Source organism: Nematolebias whitei, chromosome 8, assembly GCF_014905685.2.
Source record: "Nematolebias whitei isolate Nwh7 chromosome 8, NemWhi1, whole genome shotgun sequence".
NCBI lineage: Eukaryota > Metazoa > Chordata > Actinopteri > Cyprinodontiformes > Rivulidae > Nematolebias > Nematolebias whitei.
This window is the reverse complement of record NC_056505.1, coordinates 17,859,024-17,880,617: the sequence shown is the minus strand read 5'-3', so window position 1 is coordinate 17,880,617 and position 21,594 is coordinate 17,859,024. Positions and strand designations below refer to the sequence as shown.

General features: G+C 40.1%; 2 protein-coding genes across 2 annotated transcripts in view; one reads left to right on the top strand and one right to left on the bottom strand.

The window, feature by feature from the left end:
- ntrk2a (neurotrophic tyrosine kinase, receptor, type 2a) overlaps positions 1 to 2,247 on the bottom strand; it is a 90,930-nt gene extending 88,683 nt beyond the window's left edge. The window contains exons 1-2 of the mRNA XM_037680069.1: positions 2,012 to 2,247; positions 78 to 152 (exon numbers count right to left, since the gene is read on the bottom strand). Of these exons, the coding sequence (XP_037535997.1) occupies positions 78 to 152; positions 2,012 to 2,247 (311 nt within the window). The remainder of the gene's footprint in view (positions 1 to 77; positions 153 to 2,011) is intronic.
- A 7,824-nt stretch (positions 2,248 to 10,071) lies between these two features.
- LOC119413055 (solute carrier family 28 member 3-like) overlaps positions 10,072 to 21,594 on the top strand; it is a 22,766-nt gene continuing 11,243 nt past the window's right edge. The window contains 13 exon segments of the mRNA XM_037680068.1: positions 10,072 to 10,140; positions 11,444 to 11,526; positions 11,657 to 11,748; positions 12,692 to 12,881; positions 15,227 to 15,371; positions 15,444 to 15,557; positions 19,620 to 19,697; positions 19,889 to 19,969; positions 20,289 to 20,369; positions 20,464 to 20,589; positions 20,675 to 20,805; positions 21,068 to 21,236; positions 21,318 to 21,515. Of these exon segments, the coding sequence (XP_037535996.1) occupies positions 10,072 to 10,140; positions 11,444 to 11,526; positions 11,657 to 11,748; positions 12,692 to 12,881; positions 15,227 to 15,371; positions 15,444 to 15,557; positions 19,620 to 19,697; positions 19,889 to 19,969; positions 20,289 to 20,369; positions 20,464 to 20,589; positions 20,675 to 20,805; positions 21,068 to 21,236; positions 21,318 to 21,515 (1,557 nt within the window).

Below are 21,594 nucleotides of genomic sequence, written 5' to 3'. Positions count from 1 at the left end.
ATATAGAAGCTAGCCTGAGTAACAAAAAGGCTAAAAACAAATGGATGATTTTTCTAGTAAAGTCGCCAAAGACTCACAGGTTCCTGAGGTTCTTGTAGTAGTGCAGGTCTTTATCGTTAATGGAGGAGAAGCCGCTCTGGGTGGCGATGTAGCTGTCAGGAGATGCATGTGGGAGTCAGAATGAGAGGATGGAGGACATTTGTCAACAAGACGCAGAAAAACGTTTAGTCCACATGAGCAGAAATCAGCTGATGTATAGCACACAGGCAGCGTTGTTTCAAGATAAGAAACCAGGAACATTTCTCTCCTTTAACTGTTTTCTTATTTGTTTTCAGCCAGCAGCATTCGAGCGGAGCACTTGACATGTTTGTGTTTGAGGGTCAGCGGGAGATATTTGTCAGCAGCATGTGAATGAAAAGAACTGCTCTGAAAAGTGATATTCTGCTCAGTTATCACAGTTTTTATAGGATCAATTAAAGAGAAACCAAACAGAACTGAGAACATTTACTGAGTGAACACTGGTTACACAGAGCTTATGGGTAAATCCCAGTATTCTCTGAAGGATGCGATATTGGCGAACTGAAAAAGTGTCATAAAACCCTTAAAGATATTTACACCTCAAACTATATAAGCTAGTGTAAACAGTTTTACTTTCATTAACTCCCATCAGATATATTTTTGTCATTTTAAACCTAAAACACACAAAAAAAATGTATTAAATGTGTCTTTAATGAACTACAACAAAATTCTAGAAAAATTCTGTTTTAAATTGCATGCTGCTAGAAAATACTCAATTAAAATGTAAAACAAAATGACAACTCCTGTAAAATATTTTACGTTGAGCATGAAGGATTTTAAGACTAGTGCGGAGAAACGTTTTCAAATGAACAGTTTTACAAATCAATTGGACTAATTGAACAAACTCATCACTTGGCGTCTGTTTTCTTCAGCTCTTGTTTAAGATGCTGTGATAATCCAAGTGCTGTGAAGAAAACCATGTAATGGCGTTTTCAGTCTTTAGTCAACTAATCACACATTTTAGGAGTCCCTGAACTACACACAATGAACTATTATTAATATTATCAAAAAGCATTTAGTCACTTTGTTAAAACAGCATAAAATGTTACAGCAGATGGTATTTAAAGCTATTAGACTATAAGCACACCCTTAATGTGGAAAGCCTATAAGGCAGAAATTACTCATCACTGCTGTATTTGGGTTTAATCACCCATTCCCACTGATAACCTGCTATATTCACCAATTACTCAGCTTTCTGTGCAGATTATTATTAAAGCTGCATGTAGGCAAGACGGAGGAGCTTAAAGCGCTCACTGTTTTTTGGGCAAGGTCGTTTGGATCTGAACTTTAGCCTTTCTAAAATGCTTTTTAAGCAGAGTGCATGCTCATTTCAACAGTTTCAAGGCTCCCCCAAGGCTGGAGATAAATTTATGCTGTTTATAGCTGTCAAAAATACTGTATGTCATCAAGCAAGGACGTTTATCTGGGCCAAAATCATAATAATACTTGTTGCAGTGATTAAGCCCCTCCTAATTTCTGTCAGATAAACGTGATATTTATTTATTTATTTATTTATTTATTTATTTATTTTAGATCCAAATGTAGAGCATGCTGAGTGTCATCCTGAACGAACAACATGTTCGGTCTGATGACAGAAATTATTTGGGCTTGCTTAAACAAATGTCTTGGGAAGTGCAGGGCGATCAGCGCAAAAACACGCGCACCAATAAGCCATTACATGGTGGCACGTGCGTGTGCACGCGCCCGCTTGAAGGATTTCTGTTATTCAGAGTAAAGTTGATCAGATGGAGCTGGATGCAGTTGATGCGCTCTGTTACGTAATGCAGGATGATGCTGAACCTGACTGAGACAATAAGAAATAAATCTGCGGTAAATTCACCACGTTTCATGCGTGATTAACAACAAAAACAAGATGCTTAATGCGGTTTCCCATGTGCAGATGGATGACATGAATGTGACTCCTTCCACTCACATGTCGGTGATGTTCTCCATCTCCGCCTCGCTCTGCAGGACCGGGAACGCGCTGATGCCCCGCTCCGGGTCCACGCAGGAGATCCTGCTGCTGCTGCACGAGCAGGACGAGGGACAAGCCTCCGCGGACATCCACGGGTCCCCCGAACCCACCGTCACCCCGACCGCCACGACCCACCACCAGAAGCACCGGCCCGGCGCGGAGAGAGCCGCGCTCCCGGCTCTCCAGGCGCTCATACTTCACCTAGAACAGAACGGCCCGGCCCAGATCGGTGGGGAATCGGCCCCGGTTCGGCTTTAAAGCCAGTGAAAGCAGAAGAGGGGGTGGGAAAAAGGCAAAATATAAAAAAATAAATAATAATAAATCCCGGTGCTGAGGGGGAAGCAGGCGGCGCGGCGGGGCTAGAAACCCATCAGCCGTCCCTGATGCAGACAGAGCAGAGAAAAGGTGTGAGGAGGAGAAAGGAGAAGAGGAGCCGCCTGTACTTGTCCTCCAGATCCCCCCGTCAGACAACCAGTCAGTCAAAGTGTCTGTGTGCTAAGGAGGACGTGTCTCTCCCCCCGTCTCTGTCTGTCCAAATGTGTGTGTGTGTGTGTGTGTGTGTGTGTGTGTGTGTGTGTGTGAGTTGAGCCTCCTCAGCACAATGTTCTCTGTGTGGATCATCTGCTGCTGCTGCTGCTGCACCGAGGCTGGGATGAAGGAGGAGGCAGAGGAGGCATCAGGGCAGATCATGTGTACAGTGATCCATCATTGATCTCCGTTACAAGGAGAAGGTCCGTGATCTGCTTTCAGTAAAGGTCTGGGGTCAGGTGCACATGGAGGGGGGAGTGGGGGGAGCGGGGTTAACGCACAAGGACACATCGAGCATATGGTTTAGATTTTATGCACCATCACTGGTTGAAGTCTGACTCCTCTGGCAGGGCTTTGTCTCTGTGAGTCTGTGAGGTTTGAAGAAATGCACATCAGCCTTCGCTTTTCCACCCAGAGTTTAGATGTTCCTCCAGAGAGCTTCATGAAAATTCACCCAAAGATCAAAGACACATTGTGAGGCCCTCCGTGCATGTGTTGGGGATGACTCTCAGCTACTACTGAGGTATAACCATTGTGTTAGCTGGATGTGGAGGCCATCTTCAACTATTAACTCTGAACTTATCTGAGAGATCCAATGATGTCCATCCAGTGATGCATGAGATATTTTACTAACAGACAGACTCCAACCGTTAATGGTGATATTTTAAACAAAGATCTGTCGGAGCTCAGAATCAATATTTGTGAAAGTGACCGAGTTAAAGTAATTCTGTGTTTTCTAAGTTCGGTTGGCTGTGGCAGCCATGTTGAATCAGGTTTACTCTAAGGTATGCAGTTGTAGATGTATAAATAATGAGTACTTTCTGTGAGTTCATTCATCCAGTGGTTTATGAAATATTTTGCTAACAGACACACAAACGCATGCACACATGCAAAACTTGCCTTTCACCTTCTGGCAGTGGATGATAAATATTGGGTTTGTAATTTGCAAGTTTTAAATGTTAGCTATTCTCATCAACACCTTAGCTGCTACCATCTGGTTAGATGATTTTTGTGAGGGAAGCTCAGATCAGTTGCCAAATTTCTGTAGAATTGCATTTAATTTTGGTAGAACTAAATTTTACATTCACACCTGTACTTACTGGAATTTATGTTAGGCAGAGCATCATTGTCACATTTACGGTAACTCATTTTAGACAGCGTGGTAAGTCCTTTTAGGTGGCGCAGCTTGTCTAGAATTTACGCTAATTCCCACGTCTGGCTCGAATTTTCTCAGTGTCTTTCTTCATAGAGAAACTTCCAGCCCATAGGGAGGTGCAGGTTTGAAGAACAGCATGGTGGGTGAAGAAAACAAGAATTGGTGTCACTATAATCTGTGCATTCTGATCTTTAGTAGAACAACTTTCTTTAAGTGGACCTCTGAATTAACTGATGACCACTGATCCTGGGAATTAAAGCTTCAGTTCCCAAGCAAGAGGGAAATGTAATATCTAAAGCAGACAGGAGAAGTTGAGAGCTGCAGACTAGTGTTTAGCTGGCATGTGCACCACCATGCATCACCTTCTTAAATCATTAGGCTATATTTCATAATCATAAGGGGCTTCCTGCCAAACTGGACTTGAATCAATGTGTCATCTCAGGTTGAAGGTTGCCTGGATCAGCTTCTCCTTGGTTGTATTTTCTAACCAGACTGGATCTGCCTTTAAGTGTGCTCTCAGCCTCTGCAGGACGGAGCTGCTGTCTTCTTCTCCATCTGTCACCTTACAGCTGAGAGGATGACAGCACATCTGCCTGTGAGCAGCGACAAACCGCAGCATGTGAGGAAAGCTCTCCCCTCCAATGCCCTGTCCCCTTCCGTGCATGTGCAGCTCAAGTATGACGTTTGCACTGACGCACAGGCAGCGCTGCTGAATAAAAGAGCGTAATTACGGAGCTCTGTCTGTACCTTAACCAATCTGGATGGATGCCTTGCTCAGAGTGCACAGTCAGCACAGAACACTGTGGGTGTACTAATTAAGCCATTGTCTCGCAAACAGAATGTTTGAATTACCCTGTGTTGTTCATTCAAACCTGACAGAGTAGCACGTGTTTAAGGTCTGACATTTTAAATAACTAATCACCCCCTTGAACGCTGTTGTTGGCACACTGAGCATCAGCTGCTCCAGGTTTTAATGGTGAGTCAGAGATTGTGAAGTGTAATGTTCATGTGAAAATTATGCAAGATGGCTGATTTATTTGCTGAGTTAACCATTTTAAATGACTTGTACTGTCTGTACAACATGTTAAAGGTGTTAACAAGGAGTACGTCTTGGACTCCTCTGTTTTTGTCAGTATTCAATATGTCTGGGATGGACGTCCTCTTTGTGATTTTGGACGTCAAGAAATGTCTAAAGTCATGAAGTGCAGAGCAAAATTGATCAAATCCCAATCACCTCTTTAAGCGTTTAATCATCTTGAAAGCATCACTTTTCAGCTGGGCATGTTTGTATTCTATCTGTCACCCACTACCAAAGGCAAAGTGGCAATAATGGTTTTGTGCATGCGTGCGTTCGTTTGTCTGTAGCGTTAGCAAAATATTTCATAAAGCACAGAAAAGACTTTCATTAAAATCTCATAAAAGAATCCATCCATCCATTATATTTTACCCGCTTCTTCCATTTTGGGTCACGCGGGTCTCCGGTGCCCTTGTCCAGCAATCACTGTGTGAGGGGCGGGGTACACAGAGCCAACCTAATTCAAGATGACAGCCACAGCTAAGTGACCTTATTTTAAAATCAGCACTGTCTCTTTGTTAGCAAAATATCTGATAGACCACTGGGCTGAATTTAGTAAAAGCTTTTAATTGATCATCAACCTTTGGAGACAACCCAGTTCAAGATGGCTGCCACAGCTAATCCAAAAACCCAAAACTGACTATAGCTCGATTTTACAAACATTGATTTTTTTTTTTTTTTTTTTTTTTTTTTGTGGTAGTAACTGAGAGTTATCCTCAACACGAACTCAGCGTGCTAACACATCTCGCAAGGTGCAATGCACAAGATCACTTATATTTATTACAAAGTTTGACCAGAACAGCTCTAACACCTTTATTTCTCAGGATAAAATGATCTTTGTGTAAATCTCTGATGTGAAAGGTGACGTGTGACACATCTCGCGCGATGCCGCAATAATCAACTGTCAGTAAAATCAACTGTCCTCGTGTATTTTGCTGCATCACAGCCATTTGTGTTGTTACATTCAATCACATGACGGCAAAATTTATCAAATCACCTTTGTTGTTTCAGTTAAATCAAATTATGTGCCAAGTTATGTGCTGTTTGATCATAATCACATATTATGATAATGCAGCACCATTAAGTTTAATCACAATCACATTCTTCATAATTTAATGTGTTGCATCACAGTTATCTGTCGTTGTTCATTACAAGCATTTATGGTTCCAAGACTGTCATTTGTTTTTGTTTTTTTGTTTTGTTTTGTTTTGTTTTGTTTCAAATGAATGACATTTTATCTTTCTATTTTACTTATACAAAACCCTTTACATTTAAGTGTCCTAATGCATGCTCTATAATCCAGGTAGACAAATCTAACAAGGTTGATTCAGGTCCTCTGGATGGATTCTTTTTTGTTGTTGTTGTTGAAATGCTTGGTTTTTGGGATTTTTTTTTAATCCTGAAGACTTCGTCAGTGTGAGGAGCTGCAACAAACTCAGTCTTATAAACAGCACCTTCTCATAGTGGATCAACCAGTTTGCTGATGACAGCCAAAACTATTTGTTCACATGCAAAAGGAGGATCACTGACATATATATAGTTCGACTGTTAATGCTCTAATGGCCGCTTACTATTCACAGAGGGTTGAGTGATACTCGAATTAACAGCATTGTAAGAGGGGGACGGTTGAACACAGAGACTCCCGCCCCAAAGACAGATGAGTTCTCTTTTCAATACATGGCTTCATTCATTCCTCTCTCAAACCATCGTTCCTCTATCCAGGATGTGAACCTTGGATGGACCTTCATCCCTGAAAGAGTGACCGCTGTCCTGGAGATGAGTGTAGACCGCAGAGTGCTGGCCTGATGATGTTGCTCTTCTGTGCTGGGCCATCCTTTTGACCAGTGGCTTTAGTTTCCCCAATGTTTGACAGCCCTAGCACTGAACAGCATACAGTATATTACTCTGTTTGTGTCGGGGGACTGGATCTAAGGGATGAACCAGTCTTTGCCGTAATGTATTTTGGGGTTTAAAAGCCACTGGGACGTTGTGTTTAGAAAATAAACGTCTCAGTTTCTCTGAAACTCCCGCAACATGACCACTGGTCTGGGTCTGGGTTCCTCCTTTTCACCTGATGGCTGACTGGAGTCCTGTTTGGATTATTTTGCTGCTTTCAGGAAGGCCCAGTTAGGATATCCACATTCCTTTTCCCTTGGTACTGAGTTAGTGGGGATTCTGTCCGCTCTCTTGTACAGAGCCCTGACGACTCCTAACGTGTGCTCCAGGTGATAGAAGTCAAACCTCAAGTACTGGTCTGGGTGGGTTTGTGGTGCACATCAGTTTGCAAATGTCCTCCATCAGAGACTGAGACCTCACAGACTGACAAGTCTTTTGGATAAAAGATGAAACGTTTCAACAGAAGAATCTGTCCAGAAAACCTGACTCAACCTTGAGCTATACATTTAAATAACAATCACCTTCATTGCAACACTATTACCTCTCTATTGTTACATCACAGTCATCTGTTTAATCACATTATTTTCTATGGCAGCATCAACTTTAATTATAGTTTTGCATTTCACATTGGTTTTGTTGCCTCAATATCACTTTTCTTTCTTGCATCATAATTATTTCTGCAGTTGCCCTCGTCTTGTTGCAAAGAAATCACCTGTGTTTTTCATACCCAGCATGTTTCAACTTTGTATTGCAGCAAAATAAAAGGCAATTCTTTATGAATCATAATAATATGTGGTATTGAATCTTGTTCACTTGTCATTTGTATGATGCTCCCATGTTTTCAACCACTTATTTGTGCAGCTGCTGCTCCATCTCAGTTGTGATTTGTTCCATCCTCGTCATCTGTGTTGCAGCATCACATCTTTTTACATGTCCATTATTGCACAACAATCTCCCTCCCTGTGGCTCCATGATCACCTGTGTTTGTGTACATATGTCACCTGAATAGTTATTGCTAAATCATATGTTGCTGCATCACAATCACACATTTTGTATTACCATCGATGTCTTAGGAGCAGATGCTGTTTCGACTTACTTTATTGTATTGTTACTTTTTTGAATTGTGCCGCTCTCTAACATTCATTCTGCGAATTTGTTTTTGAAAACTTTACTCTTTTTTTTCTGGATGTTAATCTTTTTTCAAATGATTATTTCGTTTTGATATCGGATGCTGTGTAGCTGGAAGGATTTTTACTGAAAACCTCCTTACTTTTGGACATTTGTTATAATGGGTAATCATAACAACAAGGTAGTTTTCTGCAACTGGGAGATGTTGATTAACATCACAAAAAGCTCAAATAATACCTCAACTACAGCCCCAAATTCCAAATGAGTTGAAATGGAGGTGCTGTGGATGCATTCCCATCTACCTGGAGGTAGTGCTTAAATGCCCGACTGAGATCTTGGAGATAGCAGTGACGGTGGAAGGAACAAGATCGTCCACCGGTTAAGTCCATGGTGACCAGGGGTACCATTGCTCAGGGAGAAGTTTGGCCCGGCATTCAGGCAGTCCTGCTGCCCAAGAGGACCAAGAGCCCCGTTGGGTCTGGGTGGACGGATCGACATCTGCATCCAGTTTCTTGGTATCCGCTGTAAGACGGACTGCTACAAAAGATCCTTCCTGCCCACAGCCATCAGCATCTATAACAACTCTAATGAAACCAGGATGAGCTACAACAACTATTAATTTCCCTTTGGGATTAATAAAGTATTTCTGAATTAGAATTTATTGTTGATTTGTACTTCACTTGATTTAGTGCATTAACTGAGTCTTGCTGTAATATGTTTGTTCGTTTGGAGTTATTTTAACATCAGTATTGATTGTGTTGATGTGTCCAAATCCTTTGTCTTTTTTGCTTTGGAGTTATATGTTTGTGTATCCTTAACAAGCTTTTAAATCTCAAACGCGTTGATTTATTAATGACATGTTTCATCCATCCATCATCTTTACCCACTTCTTCCTTTTTGGGTCACGGGGGTCACTAGTGCCCATGTCCAGCCATCACTGTGCAAGTTTTTCAAAATAAAAAAAATCAGTTGTTGCATCAAAGATGTCTGTAGTTATTTCACAGCACCTGTAAACAATAATAATTATGTATATATATATATATATATATATATATATATATATAATGGCAGAATTATTTTTCTTGTTGCATATAGCCACTTTATTGTTAAATCGCAACTACTGGTGTTTTACATAAGAATCTGTTTTTACTTCACAGATTCTATCTTAAATTAGCATCTCATTAAGTTTTTATGCATAATAAACTTGTTTTAAAGCTCAAACCATAACTTTTAAATATTTCAATATCTTTCAAAGAACATTTATGCTGTAGACACAGGTGATCACCGTTGGGATGTGTTTTGTGTGGAAAGCAATGTGTGCAGAAACGGTCACACATTGTTTTAAATGCTGCTCTATCGTTGCTGACTGTGGGCGGTTTTGACACATGAGCGGCGGATAAACAAACCTCAGCCTGTCAGAGTTTTCCCCCGGATTGATCTTGTCTCATTGAACTTCTTGGCTTCATCTTGAGTAATGGTTTTGTCATGTGGGCAGGCTGCAGGAAGAAGCATCTTTAGCTTAAAAAAAATGAAAAAATGTAACAAATGAAGTTTTCCTATCGGAACTGTCACCTAAAATTTATGAAGAAAGATTGTGGGAATTATATTCAAAAGAAAATGGATTACAAGCCACTGGAATAAATAGAATACAAAATATTCTCAGATTTTAACCTGTATGTAAAGGTAAGGACAACATTCTGCTGTAATTTAGTATACAATAATATTTAAGCACAGCTTTAAATGACTCATGCCCTCTGTATGTACAAACACTGACCATATACTCAACCAAGAGCTGATTTGGTGATGAAAGATTATACTCTGCTGCTCTCTACAGGTAGCTGGGATGGTTAAACTATATTTCCAGTCTGGTCTAGTTTACATGCCTGTGCATTCAGCAATTACAACTGTCCCAATGCAAACATGGTGCATTAGTTTTCTGGAATAATTGTAATAATAATATATGTATAACAATACAACTATATGACTCGTTTTTTATTAAAACGGATTTGCTAAAGTGAAATGAAATGATCTGGTGTTTTGCCAAATTAGACTCGCGTAGTCAAACATAATAAATAGTTGGAAAGAAACAGAAAAGAAACAAAGTTAGAAGAATTAGGAAGATGCAAACTCAGTGAATGAGTGATGGGGGAGTGGTCAAAAGACGGGACAGGTGGGCTCTAAACTGGTTCCCAGCTTGTGTCTGGTCAGTGTTCAGACATGAATGAACAAAGCATCATGCAGCTGAATGAAATAAATGGGCAAAGTCAAAAACAAGGAACGGACAACGAGGCTTTTGAACATGAGGTGGGCAAACAACTTTTAATATTTCAAAGTCAGAACTCTTGAACTGTAAAATAAACCAGAAAACCATAAAGAACTGTGTTTGTAAGTGATAATTCACTTGACTTCTACTGATGCTGCCGAGCAAAACTTTGTCTCACCAAGGAAACCTTTGTCCTCTAAGACACCTATCAAACTTGTTTTGTAATATAATTATAATACGTCATGTGGTTTTAAAAGTCAGATTTGAACAATAAAAAGTTTGTTTCAGACTTTTAGTACGGCAAACATCTTTACACATGCAAAGCACTAAAACACAAACTAACACACAAAGCAGAGCACTAAAACCTCTCTATCAAGTAATACATTTAAAGGTTACGCACGTGTGTGTGTGGTGAGGGGCCCCAGCTCCCATCAGAGTAGAACCTGATACTTGATGATGACTCCTTATAACAAGAATGTGAGTTTCCGTCTTTTGGAGCATCTGGCATAACGCCCGGCCACATCTTCATCCCTGTGTGAGTGTCTTTGTACTTGTTACCTTGTAAGACCCATTTTTCCAACACATACTACATTGTGAGGATCAACTGCTCCTTATGGGGCCCAAAGCCCAGTCCCCATAAGAGGAAGTGCTGTTGGTGGGTTAGGGATTAGGTTTAGGACTAAGGTGTTCAGTTCAGTTTAAGAATCTTTACTATACCCGAGGGGCAATTTGTTTGAGTCAAGTAGACACACAAAAACATCCATTATGAGACATTAAAAATAAAGTACAGAAGTCATCAGTGTTCATTAAGAAGCCTGATCGCTACAGGGACTAATGAGTTTTTCAGTCTGTTCATCCTGGGCATCAGATGGAAGCAACCTGAACTCATTATGGAGTGGGTGATCAGGATCTGCCAGAATCTGCCTGGCCTTGTTCACTGACCTCACCTTGTGTAGGTCAGTGAGGTTCTGTAGGGCTATGCCAGCAGTGTTGCTGCTCATCCAGATAATCCCTGAGAGTTTGTTCCTGTTCTTACATGTTAAAAGTCCAAACCAACAGATGAAAGTACTGTAAAATTAAAAGAGACAATAAAACAAAAATAAATGTGTGAATTGAGGATGGGTTAGTTTTAGGGTTAGGTATGTACTGGTAATGGTTAGGTTTAGGGTAAGGGTCAGGGTTAGGCTATAGAAATGAGTGAAAAATGAATGGAAGTCAATGCAAAGTCCATGTAAAGGTAGACAGACAAACCTGTGTGTGTGTGCGTGTGTGCGTGTGTGCGTGTGTGCGTGTGTGTGTGTGTGTGTGTGTGTGTGTGTGTGTGTGTGTGTGTGATGAAAACAGGGTCAGACATTCATTGAGATGAACTGTGCCTCTGAATCTCCAGACGACCATGTGCACACAAAGACAGAGCCTCACCACAAAAGGTTTGTGATTTTCTTTTTATTGTATTTGCCAAACATGCATTATCTTATCACGGCTTAAACCTTCAGTCTTCTTACTGCCTATTTGAGATAACGTTTATATTCTTTATCTCACTCCTTCTTGTGAGCTCAGCTTGCTGGAGAAGAAGCTTGAGGCACTCCGGGGCCATTTGGCAGAGTCCAAAGACCAGATCCATCTAATTGTAAACCTGGTTTTAGCAGCAGGTGATCATCTGTGTTAAATTTAGTTAAAGTGTAACTTAAAAATCTAAATAGTCCATTTGTTTCTGTTGAGAGCTATAAGTGTTTACATATGCTGGAATGTGGCAGTGGAATTTATTCACTGAATGTGGAGCTTGAAGGTGTGCAGATTGTAATTAAAGTGATGATTTTATTGGAGACATGCACCCTCATTACTACTCGCTTTGATTTATCTTTAACTTTTTAAATGCTAGTGCTCAGACTGAATAGATTTAATAAATGTGTAGTGAAAACAATAATATACTCTTGTAATGACTTTTAGAGCAAAGTGTATTAAAACCCCAAATAATGTGCTTTCTGCAAAATATTTTATGTTTTATTGCATTTCTGCTGAGTGATAGTTTATCTTGCAGCGTGATTTATGAGTAAAACTGTCGATTTTTCTTTCTTTCATTGTGTTAAATTAAAACAAATTGTGTTGTTATCCCCCCCCCCCACACACACACACACACACACAGAAGATGAGTAGTATTTGATCACTGCCTCAAAAATCTTTGAAAACTTCCCCAACATGTTTTTTGTTCTAAAACAATGCTCAGTTGTACTTTTAATGTTTCTAATAAAATGTTGCCTACTTATCTGGTTAGGATTAGGGTGGAGTTTTTGTTTTTAAGAGAAGTGCACCATTTTATCAGGGTGGGAGGGCACGAAGAGCTAAAGAAACTTGTGCAGTCAAAGATATAAAACTGATCCTAAAATACTTAATTTTTTTGTATTAAAGAAGTGTAAAGTTTATCATTTCACAATGTGTATTCATTTGAAATTTTGAAATAACTTTTTGTGGATTTCCAGTTAATTTTAATGGTTTAAAGCATCTAATAAATAAAAACATTACTTCATTAAAACCACATTACAGTGTTACCAGTGCACTATGAAATAAAAATGAATATTTATGATTTCCTTTCAGGTTTTGTTGCCATGGTGATAGCGGCATGTGTTTTGAACTTCCACCGTGCTGTGGGGCTGCTGGTTATCTCCTTGGTAACCATCTTCTTCCTGACTTGGGATTGGATGATGAAACGGTACGGTGGCTGGTTGTGGGAGTCTCTCTCTCCCATCAGAGACCTTCTCAGCAGAAACTGGTCCTGGATCAGATGGTGAGAAAAAACACTCTCTTTCTTAAAACTTTTATTCAGACTTTGATTCTTTTTGCTGCTAACATCACACAATAATCGAAGCCAACATGATGATCTATTCTTGAATGACAACATGTGATGCCGATGTCAAGTATAGTTAAGATGACTGAAGGCTTTTCTGTCTCCTAGCAACAACAATTTCTTAAAATTTTAATAATTTATTGTTTGGGAATGTACCATGAGTTTTGAAACTGCAGAAAAACCAAAGCAGGCGGTGGAAAAGTTAAGTTGACATGAGCTGCAGTCAGAGATAGCCCAAAATTTTATGACATCCTTAAGCAGAATTTGATTTGGGTCCTTGCTTCAGTGTCCACCACCCACCTCAGCCACATTAAAATCTCTCTTACAAGTCATGCATTATGGATTCTTACATTATTCATTTATCACAACCAGTTCCATCATTTATAAGTATGCTGAAAAGAAATACTTTGTATTCAAAATACAATTTGGTTCAGTTTACACACATTCAGACTGAGACAAATCATGTTAGGGCACCCTATTAAGAAGCAAACAGGCCCAGTTCAAATCCAGTTGTATGCAGATGATTCAAGTGCAATCCAGCTATGACTTTATCCCAATTCAAGTCTAGCTCTCTTCAGTATAATCCAATCTAATTAAAATAAAATACATTTAATTGAACTCAGTTAAATATAAATGCCAATTTGTTAAAAAGCTGTCTATCAAAAGAAACTAGCAGACAAATTAAATCTTCACTTTAGTCAAATCCACTTCCCTGAGCACCAAAGGACCAGTGGGCAACATTGGAGAGGAACAACCCCCTTTCAACAGGAAGAAACCTCTATGTTCCATATATGTAAAACCTATTCATTCAACCTTTATTTATACAAAAAAGTCCATGCTCAGTAATCCATATATACAATCCAACAATTTTCAGTCAGGTCATCTGGACAGTTTCTTTTTTTTGCTGAATCGTTTCACCTTCCATCCGGAAGACTTCATCAGTCAAGGAAACACACAACACAAAACTGATTCTTCCCCCAAACAGCTTTATTTATACAGGTTAGTCTCATTGAGTCATGAACACTCATTTACAAGAGAGACCTGTTTTAGACAAAGAACACAGATGAGGAACAGACAACAATAGGCAATCATATAAAATGAAATGTAAATAGAATAAATGAAATAAAAAGGAAACAAAAACAGCTACATTATAAAACATGAAGTTAAAGTGAGTACCGTATTTTCCGGCGTATAAGTCACTCCAGAGTATAAGTTGCATAAGTCAAAAAAGCATCATGAAGTGGAAAAATATATATAAGTCGTACTTATTTTGCGTCACTGCTGACCCGTCGTGTATATTATGTGTTTATTTAATGGTCAAAACAGTTTCATTTCACATGGAAGGCGCGGCACCATCCATCACGGCCGGAGCCACTAGCTTTCCAGCGTTCCTCCACTTGCACCAGATGAGTGAAGCGAGCTCGCATGGGAGGACTCGCTGCTGCAGTTCTTTGAAATTTAAAGCATCAGTCAAAAATTGCGTTATAAATATGGACAAAAAAAAACGTATATAAGTCGCTTCGGCGTATAAGTCCCAGGACTGACAAATCTATGCTAATAAATGTGACTTATACGCTGGAAAATACGATATATTACTAATGGCGTATTTGCAAAATAAATGCTCAACAAGCTGAGAAGAGAAAACTTATAAAACCAGATTTATTTTTTGTTTGTATAACAAACAATAAAATTCAGTTTTGTATTAGTTTTGATCAAAGCTTTACATGTCGTCGCCAAGCGATGACTGTCAATAATTGTGAGCGTGTGAGAATATGGCTAAATAAATGTCTCTTCCAAAACTGGATGAAGGCACGAGGGAGTTAATAGCATGGCGTAGAGATTTAATATTTTCTGCATTCAGTGGGCATTCCATTTCTGGCACAATAACACCTGTGTTAGCATGATGAAATGGTCCTGAGCTCTCCCAATCAATAACCTCAATTTGGATTCCTGACACATTTTCCTCAGACATCGCCGGCTCTCTGATGCAGTGTTGCAGCCTCCCAAGTTCCCACAGCTGGTTTGGAGAAAGGCTCCACTCTGATGGGATGGTCATTCCAGCCAGCAGAAAACTTGTCCAAATCAGCCTTGAGCCTTGGGAGGAAGGTGTACTGTCCAACCATCCCTCCATTGGTGCTCAATTCTCTGGTTGTGCACACTTTTTCCACTTCTTCCACAACCTGTGCCTCTCACATCATCTTGGCAATCTGGGCATTTTCATCTCTTTGGTTAGCTCTCACTATACATGTATGTACATATATAAATATATATTTTCTTGTGTTTAGGATTATGTACCTATTAGTACTCGTAGCTGTGGTGTGCTGGATTGTTTTGGACACGGCTCAACGGGGAACCAGGCAGCTCGTGTCGTTCTCTGGTTTGCTGCTGCTCATTTTTTCCATGTTGCTGTTCTCCAAACATCCATTCAGGGTAAGAAATGCACATATATTCTCCACCAAGAGCATTAATACATTGACACAAACTGTCACATGTTTGTTGCAGTGGTCTTGGCAGACTTTGCTTTGTGGGATTGGATTACAGTTTACCTTCGGTGTGCTGATCCTCAGGACCACGTCTGGTTTAAGTGTAGTGAAATGGCTGGGAAATCTGGTAGAGGTACATATAAAGTTTCAAAATAAAAATAAGTAAGTACACCTTCTCTTAGGTTTTATGTATCATGTTATAATAACAAAACCTCTCGAAATTAGATTGTTCTAAATCTTGGGATATGTGGGGAAAATAAGTTTTGTGAACATGAACCATGTTGACATGTTTCTTTATTTAAAATAAGCTTTGTCAGGTCTTTTTGTCTTGCAACACTTATCAAGCTCTTATTTTTAAATTTTATATTTTATTTTTATCAACAGTTTTTGCATTCAGCTTTATAACTGAGACTTGTAAAATCTGAGTCCTAGCTCTTGAGGTTTTTTGCACTTTTTGGAGCAATTCTCGGTTTGACTTTGAGCTGAACTTGCTGGAATGATCTTTTCTGAAAGACTTTTTCTTTTGTGAACAAACCTTTCTGACTGTAGAATGATGGACTCCAAATAGTGTAGAAATAGCGTCATGGCACTTCTGAGATTGATGGGCAGCAACAGTTGGTTCTCTAAGATAAATGCTTGTGCTTTTCCTCCACAACATTGTGTTAACACACACCTGAATGCTCCGATAAACTTTTACAATGTCAGCTTTCATGAATGTGGCCATAATTCAAATTCAATTCAAAAATACTTTATTATTCCCAGAGGGAAATTAAATGTTGTTGTAACTCATCATCCTGGTTTCATTAAAGAGTTGTTATAGATGCTGATGGCTGTGGGCAGGAAGGATCTCTTGTAGCGGTCTGTCCTACAACGGATTTGAAGAAGCCTCTGACTGAAGACACTTTGTTGTTGTATGACAGTCTGATGAAGAGGATGCTGAGGGTTGTCTATAATGTTCTTCATTTTATGAAGAATTCTTCTTTGAACAATCATCTCCAAAGGTTCTAGAGGAGTCCCCAGAACTGAGCCAGCCTTCTTTATGAGCTTGTTGATCTTTTTTAAGTCACTTGCTCTGGTGCTGCTACCCCAGCAGATGATGGCAGAAGAGATGGCACTCTCTACAACAGACTTATAGAAGATATGCAGCATCTTGCTGCAAACGTTGAAGGACTTCAGCTTCCTCAAGAAGTACAGTCTGCTCTGTCCCTTCTTGTAGATGGCTTCACTGTTGCATTTCCAGTCCAGTCTATTGTCCAGGTGAACTCCAAGGTATTTATACTTCTCCACCACCTCCACTTTTTCTCCCATGATGAAAATAGGGTTGGACCTGTTCCTGATTCTCCTGAAATCTACAATCATCTCCTTTGTTTTGTTCACATTCAAGATGAGATAATTGTTTCCACACCATGCCACAAAGCGGTCCACCAGTTCCCTGTACTCAGCTTCTTGTCCATCTCTGATACACTCGACCACTGCAGAGTCATCAGAATATTTCTGCAGATGACAGGAGTCTGTTTTGTACTGGAAATCTGAGGTGTACAGAGTGAAAAGGAATGGTGAGAGTACAGTCCCCTGTGGTGCTCCTGAGCTACTGACCACCTGATTAGACACACAACCCTTCAGTCTCACAAACTGTGGTCTGTTTGTCAGGTAGTCTTTGATCCAGGTGATTGTTAAGGCCTCCACCTGAGTCTTCTGGAGTTTCTGACAAAGCAAATCAGGCTGGATTGTGTTAAATGCACTGGAGAAATCAAATAACATGACTCTCACAGTGCTGTCTGCCTTTTCTAGATGACAGTGAGTCTGCTGAAGCAGGTGTATGATGGCATCTTCAACTCCAAGTCCACGCTGATAAACAAACTGCAGTGGGTCCTGATATGTGCTTGTTTGTTTAGTCAGGTGGGTCAGCAGAAGTCTCTCTAGGACCTTCATGATATGGGATGTCAGGGCAACAGGTCTATAGTCATTGAGGACTGATGGGTGCGTTTTCTTTGGCACTGGAACAAGACAGGATGTTTTCCACAACACTGGAACCTTCTCCTGGGTCAGGCTAAGGTTGAAGAGGTGCTGCAGAACCACACAGAGCTGCTCTGCACAGACCTTCAGGACTCTGGGACTGACACCACCTGGACCTGCAGCCTTATTCCAGTTCAGTCTCTCCAGCTGCTTCCTCACCTGACTTCTGGAGACGCAGAGGGGGGAAGCAAAGGCGGTATCAGCATCTTCTGATTTAGTTGAAGACCAATATGTAGAAGAAGGGTCCATGACTGAGGTGGTAGATACAATATTTGAGGTGTGACAGGACAGCCTTGGGTCAATGGAGGGTGGTATGTATGTTTGGCTGTGGGCAAGAGAGGAGGATGCTGAGCTTGTTCCTGAACTGAACCTATTGAAGAATGTGTTCAGTTAATTGGCTCTGTCCAGGCTTCCATCCTTCTGATCCTCCTTCTGCTTGAAGCCTGTGATCTGTTTCATCCCTGACCACACCTCTCTGATATTGTTCTGTTGGAGTTTGCTCTCCAGCTTCTTCTTGTACACCTTCTTGCTGTTTCTTATCTTGACTTTTAGTTGCTTCTGTGTGCTCCTCAATAATTCCCTGTCTCCCTCCCTGAAGGCTCTTTTTTCTGGTTTAGCAGTTCCTTCAGGTCAGTGGTAATCCAGGGTTTGTTATTGGGGAAGCATCTCACTGTTCTGGTGGGGATGGTGTTGTTTACACAGAAGTTTATATAGTCGGTCACACACTCAGTCATGGCATTGATGTCCTCTCCATGTGGCTGGCACAGTGCATCCCAGTCTGTAGCGTCAAAACAACCCCGCAGGGCTTCTTCAGCTTCCATTGACCATTTTCTCACTGTTCTCTTTATTGCAGGTTGCCTCTGAACAAGGGGTTTATATTTTGAGCAGAGATACACAAGATTGTGATCTGATTTGCCAAGAGGGGGTCTTGCTTTAGCGATGTATGAATCCTTGACATTTGCATAAAACAAGTCCAGCGTTTTGTTTTCTCTGGTAGAGCAGCTAACAAACTGTTCGAATGTCGGAAGTGTAGCAGAGAGAGAGGCATGATTAAAATCCCCAGATATTGCAACAAACGCACTAGGGTGTTGTGTTTGTAGCTTAGCAACCTCGGAGCTGATGACATCACACGCAGTCTCAGCAACAGCATTGGGTTGAATGTAAACAGTTGCCAAAATAACACTGGTGAACTCTCTTGGCAAATAATATGGACGACAACTTAGTGCTAACAGTTCAATATCTGGACTGCAGAGACGACACTTCACAGTAACATGTCCAGGATTACACCATCTGTTGTTCACAAGCACTGCCAACCCACCTCCTTTCCTTTTGCCACTCCTCTTTAAATCTCTATCTGCTCGTATGGTCAGAAAGCCTGGCAATGAAACGCTGGAGTCGGGGATATGATCCTGCAGCCATGTCTCAGTGAAACATATAACACTGCATTCCCGATACTCTGGATGGGTCCTTGTTAGGGCTTGAAGTTCATCCAAATTGTTTCCCAGCGATCTCACATTGCCCATCATGATCGATGGAAGAGATGGTTTAAATTGCATTCTTCTCTCTTTCTCCCTCTTCTTTGCTCCTGCTCTGCATCCACGACGCCTCCTTTTCAACTCATTTGGGATTTGAGGCTGTAGTTGAGATATTATTTGAGATTTGGAGATGTTAATCAGCTGCTCCCGGTTGTAAAAAACCTTGTTGTTATGGTTACGCATCATAACAAATGTCCAAAAGCAAAGATATTTCAGTAAAAATCCTTCCAGCTGCACAGCATCCGACACCAGAGGAAATAATCATCCAAAAAAAGTGATTTATATCCAGAAAAAAGAGGAATTAAAGTTATCAAAAGTAATATCTCAGAATGAAAGTAACAGAGCTACTCCAACATGCAGCCACCTTGAGCGGCGCAATTCTAGAACATCTAATGACCGAGGATCAGCCGAATGGAAGCACCTGCTTTGTTTGGTTTTTTTTATGTTAATGTCGTGGACAAACATGCAAATTTTTATTCATACATTTACATTCTAACTACTCTGATTCTACGATCTGCATAAAGCCTTAGAAAAGAAAGAGAGTGTACTTACTTTTTGCTATATTATTTATGAATATGCATTAGTTTTTACAACTGAAGATGTTTCACATGTGACGATAACACTTACATATTTCCTCTGTGCAGAAGTTCCTGTCACTCACAGATGCTGGATCTCAGTTTGTGTTTGGTGAAAGTTACATGGACCACTTCTTTGCTTTCAGGGTACGATGCATTGTGCACTGGCAAACAGAGGTTTAAGAAATGTTACTGGACAAACATTAAAGCAGCAGTTTCTACTTTCAGCATGCACCGTGAACTCACAAACCATAACTATTAATGCATAATATCTGCAAAATACTTGTGCAATAAAACGAACAAATGGGCTTGTGGTGCTGATGGTGGACTTTGTCCAGGTGATGCCCATATTGATATTTTTGAGCTCGTTCATCTCCATTCTCTACTGCATTGGCTTCATGCCCTGGCTCATTTGCAAGGTGAGAAATATGATGTATGAATTATATCAACAAGCAGATTTATATTCTAGTTTTAAAAAATCAAGACTTTTTTAATTACATTATTATGTAATAAAAATGTATGTAATGTAATGTATTATGTACATTATTATGTAATTTTTTTAATTTATTATTATTTTAAAGTGTTGTTTTTTATTTAATTAAACAGACGTGATTATGACGTTACTTAAATGTTTAATTATCCTTTTTTTATTTTAGGTGGTAATCTGATTACCAGATTACATAATCAGATTACATATCAGATTGCATTGTCTTTTTCTTTTTTTTTTTTAATCCCCAGATTGGATTCATAATGCAGGTTACCATGGGAACATCTCCAGCTGAGTCAATGGCAGCAGCTGGAAACATATTCTTGGGAAATGTAATCTGTAACTCCAAACAACAGTAACTAACGTTTCCTCGTAATTATCTATTGATTTCAACAAACAGAGCGTCCGTGTTTGTGTGTCTTTCAGACAGACGCTGCTCTCCTGATTCAACCATACATCAGTGAACTCACCATCTCAGAGATACATGCTGTGATGACTGGTGGGTTTGCCAGCATCTCCGGTACCATTTTGGGAGCTTTTATCTCCCTTGGGGTGAGGAAAACATGTTGTGAAAGGGTTTTCTTTTATATAATAGTCAACTGAATGTTTTTTTTTTTTTCTGTTTCCTTTATTTGAGGTGGATGCAACACACTTGTTGACAGCAACAATAATGTCTGCTCCAGCCTCCCTGGCCATTGCCAAGTTGTTCTGGCCCGAAAGAGAGCTGTCCATTTCAATTTCTAATCATGATCTACAATTGATCAAAGGGTAGGAAAGATTAGATGTAAAAAAAAAATATATATATATATATATATGCACTACAAAATATGAAAAATTTTCAATTCATAATAATATCAATGTGACAGTAACTTGGAATTTTGACAGGGAAATTATGGTAATGAACACAATGCTTTATGACTATTTAAAGGCATTACACAGTTGACAATGTTTTGATCATTTGGATAATTCAAGAAGACAATGCTAAACAGTTCAGATTAAACAGTTATTAAAGCGTCTCTTGTCTCCTCAGAGAGAGTAGCAATATTTTGGAAGCGGCATCCCGAGGAGCGTCTCGTGCTGTGGGTGTCGTGGCCAGTATTATTGCCAACATCATTGCTTTCTTGACGCTGGTGGCCTTTGTCGACACCATCCTCTCCTGGCTGGGTGGGATGTTTGACTGTCCACAGCTCAGCTTCGCGGTGAGAGGCCAAAATACAAAAGGTTTTACTATATATACCTCATTATGATCACCAACTATACTCTGACTCTTTGTCTTGTAGCTCATCTGTTCCTATGTGTTCATGCCTCTGTCCTTCATGATGGGTGTTTCCTGGGACGACAGCTTCATTGTGGCAGAGCTAATTGGCGTAAAGACATTCCTCAATGAGTTTGTGGCTTATGAGAAGTTGTCAGAGTTAATTAAGAAAAGGACCGCAGGTGGGCCAGAATATGTAAACGATGTGAAGCAGTACATTTCTGTAAGTCTCATTTGTATTCTCACCATACACACATGGATGGATGGATGGATGGATGGATGGATGGATGGATGGATGGATG